General features: G+C 39.0%; 2 protein-coding genes across 6 annotated transcripts in view; both read right to left on the bottom strand.

Annotated features, from left to right (window-relative positions):
- The window catches only part of WDR88 (WD repeat domain 88), a 23,531-nt gene extending 21,107 nt beyond the window's left edge, over positions 1-2,424 (bottom strand). Inside the window, exons 1-2 of the mRNA XM_054198814.1 lie at positions 2,346-2,424; positions 508-618 (exon numbers count right to left, since the gene is read on the bottom strand). Of these exons, the coding sequence (XP_054054789.1) occupies positions 508-618; positions 2,346-2,351 (117 nt within the window). The 5' untranslated portion in view covers positions 2,352-2,424. The remainder of the gene's footprint in view (positions 1-507; positions 619-2,345) is intronic.
- On the bottom strand, positions 2,117-18,595 carry GPATCH1 (G-patch domain containing 1). Of its 5 annotated transcripts, none has more exons than XM_054198809.1 (20): positions 18,470-18,595; positions 17,404-17,538; positions 17,039-17,124; positions 16,471-16,631; positions 16,019-16,116; positions 15,836-15,894; positions 15,255-15,500; positions 14,279-14,426; positions 13,438-13,517; positions 12,192-12,396; positions 11,207-11,494; positions 9,676-9,857; positions 9,263-9,390; positions 8,854-8,987; positions 8,332-8,501; positions 7,437-7,641; positions 4,942-5,052; positions 4,365-4,489; positions 3,672-3,817; positions 2,117-2,434 (listed from the first exon to the last, which is right to left on the bottom strand). In XM_054198809.1, exons 1-20 carry the CDS (start codon positions 18,546-18,548, stop codon positions 2,413-2,415), a joined length of 2,808 nt encoding a protein of 935 aa, XP_054054784.1. In that variant the 5' UTR covers positions 18,549-18,595; the 3' UTR covers positions 2,117-2,412. The 5 variants fall into 5 exon arrangements, with proteins under 5 accessions (XP_054054784.1, XP_054054785.1, XP_054054786.1 ...); XM_054198810.1 differs by having other exon boundaries at positions 9,676-9,854; positions 18,470-18,580; XM_054198811.1 differs by having other exon boundaries at positions 18,507-18,574.
- Between the last annotated feature and the right edge of the window lie 16 nt (positions 18,596-18,611).

Genomic DNA, 18,611 nt, shown 5'->3' with positions numbered 1-18,611 from the left:
GGAAAGCCGAGCTAACTACGCAAAACTTGGAGGAGCAAGAAAATAAAGGGTGCAAATCAAGATTTAAATAAAAGGAAAAAAGCAGGCACCAAGTATGAAAACCCCATGGCCATGCTGATAACAACCGTGTGATCCCTAACTTCCACTTCTCCACAAACAGCCACATACATAAGTCAGAGAAAGGAGCTTTCAGCCGAAAAAAAGGTAAGCTTTGTGTATCAACTTACAGTTTTAAAATATTAATAAAATAGAGCTCTGATTCACTGTATGCTACATGTGCTTACAAGGGGTCACCCTTTAACATCAAAGATATCTTCAAAGTATAAAATAGGAGTTTTACTATTTATTTGTGACTGCAAAAACATTAACAGCTGCTATTTTCAAACTTGAGTAAAATATCTCCAGAGGGCTCCTTGATGATTGAGTCAATCTTCATGCCTGTATAACATTCCTTGTTTGATTTCAGCTGTATTTTTTTAATTTGTTGTTGTTGCACTCATAACATACCCAGAGCTTCACTGTTCTGTCATAAGAGCACGAAAGTATTTTTGTGTCTTCAAAGCAAAAATGGCAGGAGCTCACAGTATCACTGTGTCCTCTCAGAATTTCAAAATGGATCTGCGAAGGAACAGAGCAAAGTTTAGGAATATTTTCCCTTGAAATTATTTTTGGCGGCTTAGTCCATGAGGGGGAGTATGAGAGCAATAACCGGAGCTGAATAAAAATTCTAAGTTCCACTTGTCCGAGAACAGTTCACGTCCTCTCCTTGGTACTAGCATGGCACAAGTTTACCAAACCTCATTGAGAAAAACAGGTTGACGGATACGGATTTTAGTTTTATTTTTCTGGAGGGGAAGGAGGTTTGCTTTGGTTTGCCAATTCTTCTTCCTCTCACGAAAAGTAACATTTATCTTTAAATCTCATGAAGTCTGTCTCCGGTCCTTCAAAGACTTGTTTCCCTGACTGGCCCAGCGCAGGGCAGCACATCAAGCTCTTAGACCACACGTTTTAGCCAAGACTGTTACAGATTTTGTCAAAGACGTTTTGAGAAGGCTTTTCCTCAGTCATTTAGGAGTTTGCTGATGGCTGCCCGGCAGGCTTTTGCGTGACCAGGGCGAACAAAAAGATCATCTGCCGCCAGCATTAACCACAGGTTAGGTGACAGAGCGCTTCCCCCCCCACGCCCAGCTTTCCGCAGCCCCGGCCTCCCCCGGCCCTCCCCGCCCGCCGAGGCCAGGCTCGCCCGTCCCTGCGCCGTCGGATCGCGGTCGCCCCAGCGCCCCTGGGCCAGGGACGGCTCCGGCGGCGGCCGCGGGGCCCGGAGCCGCCATGGGCCCCTCCCCGCCGCCATGGGCCGCGCGTGCCCCCTCACGCGGCCGCTACGTCCTGCACCGCCCCACCGACGGGACCCCCGGTTCGATCCCCGGGCGGGGCGGGGAGGGGAGCAGCGCCCGGAAGCAGTCGCTTCCCTTACGGTAACGGAGGCGACCTCGAGGCCAAATTTCTTATTTTTCCTTCCCTCACTCAAGTTTTCCTGTTGACTTTGCATTTAAACGCGCACGATCTGTGTCAACACGAGGCTACTGTGTAACCTTGCTGATATCAAGAGTTGTCACAACGCTGTGGATACTGAAAAACACGTTAAATCAGAGCACTGCCATCTACAACAGTGAATTTTGGTTTAAGGCTTTTGTTTGTAATTTTAAGCAGGAATATTCTTTTGGTGCCCCTGTGCCTCCAGAAAGAAGTTCTGTGCATCTATTTTAACAGCTTGATCACACAAAAAGCAGTTCAGTACTATTTCATAGTTTATATTAAAATAATTCTACAAGGTAACAATTGCTTTTTAAATGTACTGCATGAAACGAAAAGTGGTATAAACAGTTTCCATTGTAACTACATAAAATAAGGCAGGTTGGAATTACAGTATTAATCGTTTAGTACATTAGCCTTACTAATTTGTGTCAAAGTGCCAGTTTATTGGTTTAGCTCGGCTACGGTAAACGCTATACGCAATTTGGAGATGCAAAACCAACTCCAAGTACAGCCAGATACTGAAAAACTGCCATCTGAAATTCTGCACTAGACTCTTTAAAAATTACTTCCCATACAAAAATGATTTTTAATACTTGAGTTTATTAAAACATCTTGTTTCATGTCAATTAAAACAGAGCCTGCAGCGTTTCAGATTATGCTGTCCTGAAAGGAGTCTTTTCAACATTACATAATCCATACGTTTTGAACATATGAAGCACCACAAAATAAACATATGTACATTTACTTTCAAACAAATTCAATATGAATACAGTATCTACAGTGCTTCAAAGTACACATGATTGATCTACCATCATGGAGGAGATCAAAAACTTGAGATCAGAAGTCCCACAGCACTGACAAAACCAAGCTGCCTCTTCAATACTGAAGTTGTTTTAATCTAAAATGGGGAAAGAAAAAGAAAGAGGTCAGACTGAATAGAAACATGCAACATTAAGAACATTTAATTACTTAGGCAGCTTCTTAAGCCTTAGTTTAAGACAGGGATCTCAGTTACGTGAGATAAAAATCATATTCTCAGTGATATAGAGACATGCAAATACGAAGACTTCCAAAATAACCGGTTGTACAAAGAAGTCTAACTATTTTGTGCAAAATGCATAAATACATATACATAGTTTAGCTATTTAGAAATCAAGAGAAGTAGTTTATTTTTTCAGTAAGGAAACACCAATACGTAACTGATGCTCACTTCCAAAGATGGGGAGCCAGAGTCCTCAGGAATGCCAGCCTTTCCATGGCTACCTGTCCATTCCACTAAATGCCTTGACCCCAACCCTTTTGCCATTAGGCCAGCTGCACGTGGCATTGCAACAAATATGCCGAGACTTCTCCTTAAGCTAATCAGAAACACTGAACAGAAGCCAACGCAGTGACTGTTCCGCATGGGATGCACTTGAAGCTGACTATGAGCTGAACAAGAGACAGTTACTTTTTTTTGTACTTCAAGTGTGTGAGCAAAATGAAACTGCAAATCGTTTTTCAATTTTCACATTTCTATTGGCACTATGCCAAAGTGCCTAGTTAATAAAAATGTAACAGCACAGTCTATATTTAGCAGACACGTACTGACTCAAGCACTGTTCTGCTTGCTTCACTGTTCCTTGCTCAAGCACACAATTAGCTTAAGCATCAATGCCACACAATGGATCTATCTGAATAGGATATTTTGCTAATTATCAATACACTGAAGCAGACTCAAAACATTCTGAAGCAGTAAATGTTGCTTCCAATGTCTCCAAGTAAAGAGAAGTCGACAAAGTAACGGAAATAAGAATCACCACCTGCACTTACTCAATTTTTAATTCCCATTCAAAATACCTTCCAAAAATATCAGTCATCTTTAACCTCCATTAACTAGCAGAGTTGTGTATTTAGTGCCCTTTATCTTAAGAGGCTTCTATCCTAAAATTAATTACCCCTTAGTTTAAGGTGTATAATACTTGTAATCTTTCCTCACTTTATTAAAAAAAGAATGAGCAGTATTTTGTATTCATAAAGAGACAAGCTGATCCATATTTGTTGCAAATAGAATAGAGTAGAATGAAAACTCAGAAATTGAGGTTTTGGTTATCCACTGCAAAATTTTCAAGCGTTTAACTAAACTTTCTGTTTACCTTCGAAGAAGTTCTTTGGGTGACAAGCCTGTGGTATCTCTATCACTAAGGCTGTCACTGCTATCTTCAGTGTCTGAGCTGCTGTCTTTTTCTGATTTTTTGTTCCTGTGTTTTCCTTTGTTTTTCTGTTTCTTATGTTTCTTTTTCTGTAAAAAGGAGAGAAATAATCCTTTATTTCATTGTGAAAGACTTGGGTTTTTCTGAAAGGCAACAAACAGCAATAAGTTGATTTCAGTGCAGACTCCAGGCTTAACTGAAACATAACATTTAATGACTCTTTTCCACTACTCGGACTAAGCTAGAAAATATATACCCAAATCACCCATTTCATACCAAACGCTCAAAATAGAAATTCTGTTATTACTATTTGCATACAAGCCATGAATTAGATGCAGTTCTCAGAATATGCCTAACATCTTCAGCATACAACACTAAACTACCCACAATATTCTGTCTGTAGTCACATTGTATATATGGAAAAAGCAGCACCCTACTTGGATAATTTTCTGTTCTGAAGTTCAGGTTTCAAGACACCTAAGAAACTCAGTTGCTTAAGTTCTAGTCCTAGTATAACTATTTTCTACATGTACCATAAATAATAAAACATTTTGACTGGTAGATCAAAAAAAAAAAAAAAATCAATAAACTGTTTTAAATTAAAATAAATAAAAAATGAAATTAAATATTAAATACCTTTTCCTTTTTGTGTTTGTGTTCTCTCTTAGTCTTGTGTTTCTCTCTGTTTTTTCTATGTTTTTCTTTCCTACTAGGCCCAGGAAAACTTACTGGCACCACTGGTTCTTGTTGGCAAGTAGAGCCTAAAGCACAAAGGAAATGCAGAAACAAAAACAAAAAAACACACAACAAGAAAAAGGTCATTTTATTATTAAGTTCTATATTACTTTTCATCTAATAGGATAGTTTAAAAAAAAATTAAGCTTTCAAATGGAAATTAAATGCCTACAACTCCTAGCTGCAACCTTCCTACTGTAATTAAATGCCTTTCCAATCTGTTATTAAAAGAAATTGTAAGGCTGGTCCTATATTTTCAATAGCTTTTTTATCCAACAAAACTGATACACAGACAAAGAGGTTCCTGCTAGTCGATCACAGCATGGTAACAAAGCATTTGTTTATACCAGTCTGACATAACACAGGCATTTAAGAGGTAAAGTACCAACTCACAAATGTTTTTTAAAGACAAATATCATGTATTTTACATACAACTTCAATGCATAGAATTTACACATTAGAAGTCTACAGAACCTACCAGAAGAAAAAGCTGGAGGCAACTTTGGTCCAAATTCCTCTGTTGCATCCAGTTCCTGCTTTGATGTAGGCAACAAAGGAACACCAGGATCAGTTGTAGTAGCCACACTCTCTATGGAAAAAAACGAAAGCTTCTTTATTTGAAAGGAAAATAAGGTAACACTATTTCCAAGAAGTGCTGAAGAAAGTTAAAAAAGGCTTTCTAAAAGCCTCCAAGAAAGCAAATTGATAGCATCCTGTATCACTGTGGACTGCTTTGGTCAACTGACATTTGACAGTTGACATTTGGTCAGCTGACATTCTGAAACATGTCAACATACTGTTGTTTGGGTTTGGTTTTTTTAATCAAAACTGACCTTTTACACTATGCAATTACTAATTAAATTATACACAGAATCTTCATGGTTGGAAAAGACCTTTGAGATCATCGAGTCCAATCAACCAACCTACAATCTCTGCCACTAGAGCGTGCCCTGAAGTGCCAAATCTGGACGTTTCTTAAACACCTCCAGGGATGGTGACTCAACCACCTCCCTGGGCAGGCTGTCCCAGTGCCTGACCACTCTTTCAGTAAAGTAATTCCTCCTAATATCTAATCTAAACCTCCCCTGCCACAACTTCAGACCATTTCCTCTGGTCCTGTCATTATTCACCTGGGAGAAGAGGCCAACACCCACCTCTCTCCAGCCTCCTTTCAGGTAGTTGTAGAGGGCAGGGAGGTCTCCCCTCAGCCTCCTCCTCTCCAAGCTAAACATGCCCAGCTCCCTCAGCCTCTGCTCATATGACCTGGTCTCCAGACCCCTCACCAGCCTGGTAGCTCTCCTCTGGACACGCTCCAGCACTTCAATGTCCCTCTTGTACAGAGGGGCCCAGAACTGAACACAGTACTCGAGGTGAGGCCTCAACAGTGCCGAGTACAGAGGCACGAGCACTTCCCTGCTCCTGCTGGCCACGCTATTCCTGATACGAGCCAGAATGCTGTTGGCCTTCTTGGTCACCTGGGCACACTGCTGGCTCATGTTAAGCTGGCCGTCCACCAGCACCCCCAGGTCCTTTTCTGCCGGGCAGCTTTCCAGCCACTCTGCCCCAAGCCTGTAGCGTTGCTTGGGGTTGTTGTGACCAAAATGCAGGACCCGGCACTTGGCCTTATTAAACCTCATACAGTTGGCCTTGGCCCATCGATCCAGCCTGTCCAGGTCCCTCTGTAGAGCCTTCCTACCCTCAAGCAGATCAACTCTCCCACCGAGTTTGGTGTCGTCTGCAAACTTACTGAGGGTGCACTCAATGCCCTCGTCCAGATCACTGATAAAGATATTAAACAAAACTGGCCCCAAAACTGATCCCTGAGGGACGCCACTGGTGACCGGCCGCCAAGAGGATTTCACCCCATTAATCACAACTCTCTGGACACAGCCATCCAGCCAGATTTTAATCCAGCGAAGAGTACACTTGTCTATGCCACGATTCGCCAGCTTCTCCAGGAGAATGCTGTGAGGGAAAGTGTCAAAGGCCTTACCAAAGTCTAGATAGACAACGTCCACAGCCTTCCCCGTGTCCAGAACACCAAGGGTCACATGGTCATAGAAAGAGATCAGGTTGGTTAAGCAGGACCTCCCTTTCCTAAACCCATGCTGGCTGGCCCTGATCCCTTGGCTGCCCTGCACTTGCCATGAGAGCTCACTCAAGATGATCCTCTCCATGATCTTTCCCGGTGCTGAGGTCAGGCTGACAGGCCTGTAGTTCCCCGGATCCTTAATATCAGTGCATGTGTTTGCTTTCATTTTGTAACACAGTACTAAGTAAGTGGACAAAGTACTTCCATTGTAAGCTAAGTATAGTGTACATTTTGTATATTGTACAGTTTAATGTAATAGTTTTGTTAATTGTTAATTTAATGGCATCCTAAAGACATGGGAACTTTTTACAGCTCACATATTAAACTTTACTAAGAAGCACAGTAAAAGATTGGTCTTCTCCCTGTCTTGTGGGCTTATTCTGGCAAATAAAATGCAACTTTTTGATGTCTTAGTATAATTATTTCAACATTATATTTTACCAGAATGTCAGTATTTACAGCGTTAATTTAATTATCAAAGAAATCCAAGTTATTTATTTCTGAATTTGTCAAATACCCATCACAAGACAGTCATAATTTATCAGTCTTACAATTTATCATAGGTATAAAATATTCCCTTTATTTCTCAGTGAAGTAAGCCCTAACATTAGATATTTTTCCCCCCCCATTGTTTAACAAGCACATTCCACAGTGCAGTTTGCTTTTAAAATCTACACAAGACACATGATAACATAAATAACACTGTAACACTCAAGGCTTCATCCAGTGCTTTATAATTCGCATTTTCTACATGCCCAGCTCCACCAATGTCAGATGATCTGCACAAGAGCATAGCACTGCTGTAGCAGTCCTGGAGTGTTTGATTCATAAATAAAGCTTTTACAAGGTATTTACAATAATTAATACCCATTAAGTACTACCTTGTAGGTTAGATGAAGAACTGTCTGGTAGATCAACTTGCTTGGTGGTTTCTGAATCTATTACTGAGGTAGTTGGTTGCTGTTCTTCATCACTCTCTTCTTCAGAGGAAGACGATTTTTCATCTGAGGAACTCACAAAGATGGCCTTAAATAAGTCCATGGATGGCCTGCTTTCTTCTTCCTGATCCTTATCTTCATTAGGTACCTGCAAAACAGCATCGTAACAAACCGTATTTAAACACTAAGGAAACTAACAATCTGTCTCTGATAAGTAATACATTCAAACATGCCAATATGTATGTACAAAAGAGTCAAATATCACAATAGCTGAAATGTACAGTCTTAGGAACTGCTAGTCCAAAATAGTAAAACCTTGAAATGCTGCTAAACTAAGTCAGTTTCCTGTAAAGCGTAGTGCAATTTGTGCTACACAGACAGTTGAGGATAGAACCCAAGATATTACAAATTTTAATTCATTAATTCAAACTTCAGTTTTACACTACTAAATTTAAGCAAGAGGAAAACATCACCTTTCTCCCCAACGTATGCACCCTCCTCCATTCAAAGCAGAAAAAAAAAATATACTATGTGCCTGTGAGCAAAGCGGGTGTAAGGGACTGAATGTAACTCCCAGACTGCTGAGCTACGTTTTATCTTCTCTTAAGCTGCTACTTCAAGGATAGTCACACTTGCTGTCCTTGCTGCAAGCGCCCTATATCTCAGAGTTATAACCTCAAAATTCTTCAAAGTCAAGTCTCACGTCTTTGCTTATCCCGAGTTGGCTCTTCTGTAAACTGAACTGTATTAAATCAATCTGTATGTTACCCAATCCTGTTTCAGGATTGTGAAGGTTTACAGCTATTCCTTTTAAGTTCCAACACCATTGTGATCTCACCTCAGTGGGAAGAGTTTCACTTGGCCCAGTTCTACTTTCTTCTGTTGCTGGCACTGGTGGCTGCTGCTGAACGTCAGCTTTTGATCGAGCAAGACTAATGAATTCACTGATGGAATCTTTTTTCTCCTTCTCTTTATCTGACACATCCCATCTTGAAGGTTTCTTTGGTTCTGAAAGAGTCCCAAACATTCAAATCAGTTGCATGCCAAATTATCCTGCATTTCTTGGCTACCTGATTTTAAACTACTCTGCTTCCTCCGTATAGTTTGATATTTTTTAAATTTTTCTAATGAATATTTGACCTATAAAGGTCTTATAGGTGGAAGAAATTAGCAAAACATCACTGACTTCAGTTTTTAATATCATTGAATTTATTTTCAATTTCGTTCAGGGTTTTCTTTATTATTTAAAAAAAAAAAAAAATCAGGTGGGTAAGTTCTCCATGACAAAGATATGCTTTTTCTATTTTATTACCTCATTTATAGCTCAAGTAATAAAGTAACAAAGTACCAACAAACTTACTGTTGAGACTGTTATTCTGTTGGATTTTTTCATTTGTTGCTTGAGTTACAGACGTGGTGGGCTCAGGCATAGTTAAGAAATTAAACACAGAATACTTGTCTCGTTTCACTTTTGGTAACCCAACAATGGTAGAACTAGAGGGAAATTAAAATGTTCGTTGATTATAATTTTCAACACAGAAAAGGCCTCAAATTATCTACTACAAGCTGAAACACCTACAGTAGTCCTTAAAATGCATACTATTTTGTCAGAGGTCACTATGTTTAATGAGTCAAATAAAACCATTAGGCAGTTCTATGTTACATCTATTATGACACAAAAAGAAAACACCAAGCCAGATTTTCCACAAGCATATGAAATACTCAGAATTTTCCAAAAGTGTTAAAAATACCAGTATCAATCATCTTACTCAGGATATGGGTCGGGAACGTTAAATCTTTTACACAACAGCTTTTCAGGATGCCATTCAAACTTGTCTCTTGTGAGTTTGCCAAACATCTTCATCTTCACAGCAGTTTCCTTATCATCAGTATCATTCTGAAAAAGTCAAACATTCATAGCTGCTAAATAAGTAGCAACTTACTAAATTGACTATTACTGTTTTAAGACTAAGAACAGTACAGAAACATAAATATTTAAGTGTAGTTTAACAAATTACTGCTTTGTATGCAGCGAGTGTTTTCAGAAGTTTGCTAAACAGAAGGGCAACAAAACATTGACATTATATCTGCAAAAGAGTTTTAAAGAAAAAGAATTTTCAAAGTCAGGGTTAAGGCAGCAACTGCAGCTCTGATGTACTAAAAGACTGTAAACAGCACATACCTCTTGGTCCCGAGGAACTTCGACTTTGTCAACATCATCTTCATATTTGGCCCGGGTAAACCTGGATGAGAGTGTTGAATTTGAGGATTTGTAGAACATGGCTGCACGGAAGAACTCCTCCTGTTCTCTTCCTCGCTCCCATTCTGTCATACTTGGGTCTAAACAATGCTCCAATGTATCTACTATAAGATAAGGAGAGAAATGCCTAGCGGAGATTACAGCTGATTTAGGTCTGATAATTTTCAAACAAAAAATAAGATACTAAGCAAACATCCATCCTTGGAAGTATTTAATGAGTATTTAGTTTAAGGACAGTATTAATCTCAACTGTGTTATTCCTTCATAAGCAGAGGTCATTTTGCAAGAGAGCAAGAATGATAGCATTTGCCAAATGCAAGATAGATACTTTAAACAATTTTACCTGTAATGCTGACTCCTTACTCATTGCCCTCTAAGGAATGTTCAAAATATTTACGGTATTTAATAGGTGTTTAAAACAAACAGTATAATCCGAAGCTTTATCAAATAACTAAAACACAGCCAGTTAACCAGTGAGTAAGCCTGGCCAGGCTTTGGTAACTTCAAGGGGCTTTCTGGTATATAAAGTGCCGACTGATAGATATAGAATTTGGACACAGGTTTCTGTGAACAATACAGACCCTGTTTAAAACAATAGGTTCACACTTGCTCCCAGAAGGAATAGGCAATAACACCAGCCAAGCAAAGACACTCTTACAGACAAAATCTTGATCATTCAAGTTATTTAAATATTTCTGCATTTTCATCATTATGACTAAGGAGACATTTAAGAGGATACTCAGTTTTACACAGGGAAAATCCCAGTCCTGAGTGGAGGAACTCTGGACAGAATATAACTGACAGCGGCAGCTTGAGTATCCACAGGACAAGCTTTGCAAGTGTGAACTACTTCATTCACTTTAGGATCCCTATCTCCTCTGAAAGTGCAGGGTATGGGCTTTCTTTTGATTTTTCCTGTCTTGTGTGGGAAAAGGCAAAAAAATTGCTCTCTCACTGTGACCCAATAATCTTTCTGCCTCTATAGGATCTGTCAGTTCTACTCCTCAAACAGAAAAAAGCTAAATGAAAATGCTTGTTCCATGCATAGCTAATGGAATTGGCCAAAGCTGAAGTCTACTTTGCCAAATGAAAAGACAGGAAACCCAGAAACACAGCCAATTAAGTAGAACACCCTGGAGAACGTCACATCTGCTACAGCGCAAAAGTATGAACTGCAACGCCTAACATCAAGTTTTGCTGACACTTAAAATTATTGAGCAGTTTTTTCCTGGTCAACACAATTAAATAGCAGTAAAAGTTTCTTTTAACGTCGGCCCTAAAAGGAAGGAGAGGGAGAAATGCTGTGGAATTCAGGAAGAGAACTCACAGTGAACACAGAACACGACAGGATGAAAAAGGGAATTTAAAAAAAAAAAAAAAAAAAAAGGGGAAAAAAATCAAGCCATTTTTTTCAGAGAAATATTGAAGTGTCAGGATTAATCTCTTCAGTTACCTTTTTCTCCTTGTTTAAGACTTTTCACAAAACTTTCATATCTTTTTTGTTTTTCTGGATTTCTTGCAAATGGTTTGAAGTCACTAGAACCAACATTTGCTAACTGTCCCCCCAACAACATCTGCCATTTGTGAGAAGCATCAGCTGGGGGGGCTGGCTGGAATCTGCTATTTTGTGACTGAGGAGGCAGCATTTTTGCTTTCATTTGTTGTTCAGATGCTTGCTTCACTTCTTTGAGTCTTTCTCTGTCTTTTTCAGACAGATATTCCAAAACAGAAAGAGCCGGACCTAAAAGCAAAAAAAAAGCAGTAAGAGACAAATGGAAATGAAAAATTACTACAACTATTTCTGCCACTGTAGTGGAGGAAAAAAGCCTACCACTATGCATATACATTCAGAGGAAAGGCTCTTAAGCACCAATAAACAGTATAATGGCAGAGATGGCAGATAATAAATTGGCCACTATTGCATCTTTTATGCTATTTACCACATATTTACGTATTACATTGTAAACTTTACTATTGTAGATACAAACGCAAACCACATTTACAAATTACATTTTTAGTGAATCTGCATGTATTTCAGGGAAATCTGATTTTCACGGGGGGTGAGGAGGGGTGTGTGTGTGCGTGTATGCATATAGCTGCGCACGGGGAGAACCTCACAGCCTACTGTATTCCTAATTCATAATAAAGCCACCAAAAAAAAACACAAAAAAAAAACACCCACAAAAAAAAACCCAACACAACAAATCACAATCCCACACAAACTTTTCTTGAAAAGATTTAAGTAAATGAAAATACTGGCAGATATGTCAACAACTCAACTTTGAGATGAAAGTGAACAATGACAAGGTATTCTAGCTAATCCAACTAGATTTAATACATCAAAAAGTAGTATTCAAGGCTAGACCAAATTTTTACTGCAATATCAACAAACAGGGGACCTGAAACACAAATAAAGGTGTGCTCACATATATCAATACCTTTCAGAGCAGCCTCTCCTAGTCGTTCCCTCCTCTGAGATGCGTTCAGAGCATGCCTGCTTTGCTGTGTTGCATCACTCTCAAGTTTTCCAGTCGATTCCTCTAATGCCTTCTGTAAACGGCAGTTTTCATTCCCAGCTGCTATCACAGGTCGAAAGTAATGGACTGGTCTGTAATTTCGTGGCAGGTCAGGTGGGGGATAAACCTTGGCAGGGGGACGACAAAAAAAAAAAAATCCACTGAGAGAGACAGAACTTTGTATTTATCATTTACAAATGTGTTTCAGAAAAAAAATCACGTCAATCAAAAAATTCCTCAGTTTACATCTTAGCAGTAGAAACAAATATTACAAGCTACTGATTCTTTTAGACCCAGTCAGCAAGTGGTATCGTAAGACAAACTTTGGGAACAAACTGTTATATTGTTAATATGTAACGATGATGAAAAATAGGAAGACCTACACATCAAGCTGCAGCAAAATTAACAAGAGTCTTAATATGCATTGCTTTTATTTTAGAAAGTGCTCTTGGTATTGCTTAATAATTACATTTTTTAAAAACAGAAGTCACATGATTTAAGCAATTAATTGAACTATTGAGTCTGTGCTTATTGTATTTTAATGACTTTCAAAGTCCTTTTCCCTCACATTCTTCATTCAAACTGTTACTTCAAAGGTTACCCCTATGCCTCCTATACGATGAGATTTTATGTACAACTCTTCTTCCTTTTTCTTCATCAGAAAAAGGACCATGTCACACAACTCTGTTTTTCATTCTAATTTATGCAAATATATATGGCATAAATGATGCCAAATTGAGAACAGGGCTAACAAATTAACTTGTCATCAAAACAGCAGAGCGGATGAAGCATGGGGCCTGATTTTTACAGAAAACTGAGTATTACATCTGAAAGACCTAGAAGCAAAAGATGTACATTTTTTTTATGTCAAAGCTAAATCAAATCATTAGTCCAACTTTATGCCAAGTAACAGTGCACAGTGCAAAAGACATTTGCTCAAAGCCAGTACACACACAAAGTTTAAATTCATCCAGCAGTCTGACAAGTTTTAAGTTTGTGTTGAATAGCCTCCGACACTACAATTTTGCTCATTCAGCAATCTTTATCACGAGCCAGAACTTTTATTTCCAAGAACATCAAAAACACTGAGAAACAGTGAAGTCCATACAGCTCACATGTCAACTTGTTGATGTTGTTCTTTAGTATGAGAATATTACTATCTGCTTACCTTGCTTGGAGTTGATGATTTTGATGCCAAGGAAAAACCATCCAAGATTTTGCCTATATATTTAACTTCTCTTTCAGACCCTATAAAAAAACCATAGAGCTGGTCAATATTTAAAACATGTATGTTTGGTAAAAGGCATTTTTTTCTGAATATCTTCCGTTTTGCAATATATTTTCTGGAGCATAATTGTAGTTCTTTGTCTTCAATGTCTTTCATTTAAATTTAAGGGTTCTGAATCGGGATTAGTATTATACAGCTAAAGAACTACTACCAGAGAGATTGCTGCAAGATGAACACGGCTAATGGTGAGGCAAAAGTACCACTACTACGCACAGCTACCATCATGAATGCCATTAATTGTGTACAACTAACATCAATGGGTACTTAGAAATCACTATGATATTTCAGGCACTTAAAAGTTGCACTAAAAATAAAGGTGTATCAAGATAAAATTTACAAATGCTATTTGAAAACACACAGATATATCTCAAAAAAAAAAATTCTCTTTGCAAGTATTGGGTCATATTTTGTAGCCATGATTCACAATCGTTTGTTTCCTTCAGTGGAACTGAATGCTGCATCTCACAAAGCAGCACATACTGTCCTTTTAAAGATACAATTTGGGGGTTTAATCTACATTGGAATTAGTGGAGGACTTTGGAAATTATTTCCAGATTTGGACACTTCAATACAGAAGAAAGACTAGATGAAGTTTCAGATCATCAGGTCTAGAAGATACCAGTCCCTTGAAAATTAAAATACTTGGAAAATAGAGACTACACTTATGTGTAGTCCCCAACACAAATTACCCTGGCTCTTTAGATAGAGCTACAGTTCTTACTTTTTCTGGATTTATACTGCTTAGGTGCTGTCCAGCCATACAAGCCATCTCCAGGTTCCTCATCTTTCAGAACTGTATCATATTTTGAGAGTGTTTCAGTTGCATAAATATCATCATCTTCCTCCTCTAAAGCTCCCACACCAAAAGCCTAAAATATATTTTAAATAATGAGAATTCAAAAGTGTAAAAACAATACTTTTAAGTCACATGTCAGAACACACCTACAGGTGTATCTATCTATATAAGATGTCCAGTAAACATACGTACATACATACATATATATACACACACATACACACACACACAGGGAAAAACATAGAGCTTCACAAAAAAAAGCGCTACCAACTAGTGAAAAAAACAAACCAACCACCCAACCCACCAAACACAAAAGTTCACTCCCGTGGCAGGGAGGGACAGTGAGTTTGGTCTGTACAGGATGAGGACAGCAGCCTAATTCCACAAGGTAACATTTGCAGTCTAAGAGCAGGTTAAGTTCTCGAAAAGAAAAAAATGTAAGTTGCCATGAAAATTAAACAAGTATAATTCCCAGGAATATAAACTGACAGTGCTTCTATGTAAGAACTACAAATACCACGGCAGGATGCAAAACCCCTCTAGCTGACAGATTCAGCATTACTGAAAGGATTCAGTAAAACTGACACAAAAAAATGTAAACTAAAACCTTGAACATATTGAACATCAGCTTTCTCTAATCAAAGTAACACGGTAATTTTCTCCACCCAACTATTCAGAATGAGGTATTTTATACTTCTCTTTAACAACATGGATAAGTGAAGGCATTTAAGAGTTCTAAGGACTTGCCCACATTTTCTTATTAAGTAAAAAAAAAATAATCCTGTTCTCAAACCACGCTTAAGGTGTGTACAACGACTAGGTGCCTTCCACAGAAGAAAAAATAAAACTTATTTAGATTTTACTGCACTAATAATAAAACGCATTAAAAGAATGTCCTTACCTGACCTGTAATACCTAGTTTTCTTCCTTTGCTGTGTTTCAGATCACCAAGTAAATTGCTTGTGTCTTCAGAACCAGCTGCAAAAAGATTCAGGTGTTCTCTTCCAGATACACCAAACAAAGCTTGTGAGGGGTCCAAACCCTTATAGCCAAGTCCATGGACATTCTCTTTTGGAGTCAAATCTACTGGCATTACATCTTTTGGTGCAAATGTCACATTCTCTGGCTGGTATTCATCCTCTTCATCCTTGTACAAAACAAGTATGTAACAGCAATATGATTAAAAGTTTTGTACGTTGAGCTTTTACAACATTTAGTAATACAACATTTAGTAAACGTGACACTAGGCAAGTTTGCATTTCCTAAATTATATACGAAAATATGCAAGAACGACACCTGCTTAAGGTAGCAAAAGAATAGATTTTGTTACATTAAAACCTTTCTTCACAATAAGCATAGTAATTATTTACGGAACAAAAACTCAAACTGTATGTTAAAATACTGTTCAAAGACATGAAAGAAGGGTTTTTTAAAAATATGTTATCACACGTTCTTACATAAGTCGACAAACAACTGCAATACCTCAGAACCCTCAGACAGTCCAGGTGGTAATGCACAACCATATACTTTCACCGCAGGGTCTGTAAGAGATATAATAGCATCGTATTAAATTACCTTACTAAAGGAGGCTTTAAAATGAACTTTCTAATCAGTCCATGAATGCTAACTTTCTATTAATGAGTTCAGGAATTTCACTAAACTTACCAGGTTTCTGCCTGCGTGGCTTTCTTTTGACTCGCGGTCCAACTCCTTGTCCTTCTTTCCAGCCCATTTTTCGTAACAGTTCAACCCCAACTGTTATTCTAAGAAAAAAAAAAACAAAAGGGAAAAAAAATTACCTCAAATCACATTTTTAATATTTCTAGAGAAGTAATACACATATATACCGTTGGAAATGGTATTTGAAATGTTTTTATACCCCACTTTAAAATTAAATCTGAATGCATCAACATTTGCATATACACTACCGTCCCAGTTTGTCAATGTTTGTAAAGTCTGCACTTAGAAAACAAAAAGAGAGGCCACTTAGAAAGCGTAGCACTGCAGATCTTCCAGTCTCTCTCATGGATTACTGTGGTCAAACACTACTTTTCTAACCAGTACAACATTTCTAAGTGAAAGGAATTGTTTTCTTAACTCTATTTAAATTTACTTACTTTGATGGTCCTATTAAATCATCAAATGCGGTGGTTCCTGGAATGGCAGCAACTACTCCTGCAATCTGTCTAGCTTTCTCTTTTATTCTGTCTTTAGCTTTGGATGCAAAATCATCTGTGGTTGTAATATCTTTTGGTGCTATCCCAAATTCGCTAAGATCCTGGAAAATATAGACAAAATGGAAAAGTTTAGATTAAGAATATGATTCCCTCAAATGCTTACTTACTGTAATCATAAAGGAAAGAAAATGGGATATTACCCTTATATCGGCTAAATTTTTCATGACTATATAAATCAGTTGCTTTTTCAATAGCTTGGTCATGTTTTAAACAGCTTCAAAAGTATTTGTATTTTCTGATAGAGAAAGGATTGAGTTCCAGGGTTGTTTTTAAATATTGAGATTACAGGAGCTTCCTAAGTGAATCTATGAAACGTCCTATAGGACCTAGAAGTATAACACTGTACTTCCATTTTAGCTATTTAAGCTCTTTAGAATATTTCAATGCCTGAAAAACACGCTGTCACAGCAACTACTTCCAAAAGATTTGTACTCCTTTATAAATTTACCTCTTCATCCATGAAGTCTTCTGGTCCAAGAACGGTTCTGTCTGCTCTCTTCTGCCGTGATGATACAAAAGCTGAAGGTGTCCATCCTTTAAAGAAAGTAAATATTTAAGTAAGGTACTGTAAACTGCAACATAATATTTGAGAACAATTCAAACGTTTCAACCTTACACCTTAAGGATACATCAAGGGAACATCTATAAAACTGCAGTCTAAAAACTCAAGGGGAAATAACTTCAATACTGTTTCACCTACTTACAGTATAATGAATAGCAGAAAAGTAAAAAATGTTTAATGACATTTGTTTTCACGAACATTAAATTACAGTAATTAATTAACCATTCCAAGAAGACAGAAAAATATCTAACCTTCCTTTGTGCCAACAGTGTTAAAGTAACCAGCAGAGAAACCACCAGTAAACGCTCCATGGAAACGCTGGTACCGTCCCTTTGCATCTTTAACAGTCTGTTCTTGAAGAGGAACTGGCTTTTTAAGTCGTTCACCTACAATCAGATAAATCAGAAACAATATCGCATACAGAATGGACTCTCCGCTTGCTCCAGATGCATTTATTCCTTGCGATTAAGAAGTGGATCAAATAGTAGCCACCTTGAAGTGGAAAGCATCCGCAGTTTACATTTATTCCCACCCTACTTTAAATATTTCTATACACTGTTGAGGTACACTGTTAAAATAAAAGCATGAAGCGTTCAAATAGAAATCCTAAATTCCAACGAGTTCTGAGAATGTGTGGGTTTTTTTCCTGTGAAAGGACACATTTAGCTGTTAATCCTCTGACAAGGATTTCAAGACTTAAGTAACTGCCCTGAGAAATTACACCACATCATGAGTGTCCAAGACTGAAACAAAACAAAGCTATGGACTCTGACCTAAACATTTGCACTTTTTAAACAACATTTCTATGAATTATGGGGCACAGACTCAGGAATCGCCGGTGTACAGAAGTCCTTGGACAAGACAGAGTCTGTGTCACAAGTATAAGCGTAGGACGTTCACATTAGTATAACTGCATACACTTCAGCTGTTATACTTGAACTCTACTCTTGTTTTGAGACTCGGGGAGAGGACAGGCCCCCAGCCAGCAGTGCCGGCATCGACCCTGGGGTACCCCGGCTCCCAGGGCCCAGCTTGCCCACCCCCCAGCCCCAAGCTGCCCGCCCCAGCGGCCCTTTGCCCCAGCCTGGCGGCCAAGGCAGCCCCGGCGTCCCTGGATGGCCGGAGAAGGGGAAGGCAGGTCTGCGCCGGGCCCACCCGCCACAGCGTTCCCCACGTGAAGGCCGCAATGGGGCGAACAGCCGGGCCGGGCCTGGCAGGCCCCCCGAGACGCCCCGGCCCGCGCTGCTGCCCAGCGCCCGCCGCAACGCAAGACAGCAGTACCGAGGAGGAGCAGAGGAGCTCCCCAGGGGCCCTTACCCTCCTGCAGGGGCTGCAAAGCGGTGCCATAGCTCACCAAATCCTCCTCATCGCTGTCGCTGGACTCCGCCGCCGCCATTTTGCCGCGGCGGTGGCTGGCGTAGGACAACGCATGAGGGAGGCGGAGCGCCCCGGCCTGCGC

Source organism: Rissa tridactyla, chromosome 4 (genome assembly GCF_028500815.1).
Source record: "Rissa tridactyla isolate bRisTri1 chromosome 4, bRisTri1.patW.cur.20221130, whole genome shotgun sequence".
Taxonomy (NCBI): domain Eukaryota; kingdom Metazoa; phylum Chordata; class Aves; order Charadriiformes; family Laridae; genus Rissa; species Rissa tridactyla.
This window is presented reverse-complemented; position numbering and strand designations above follow the sequence as displayed.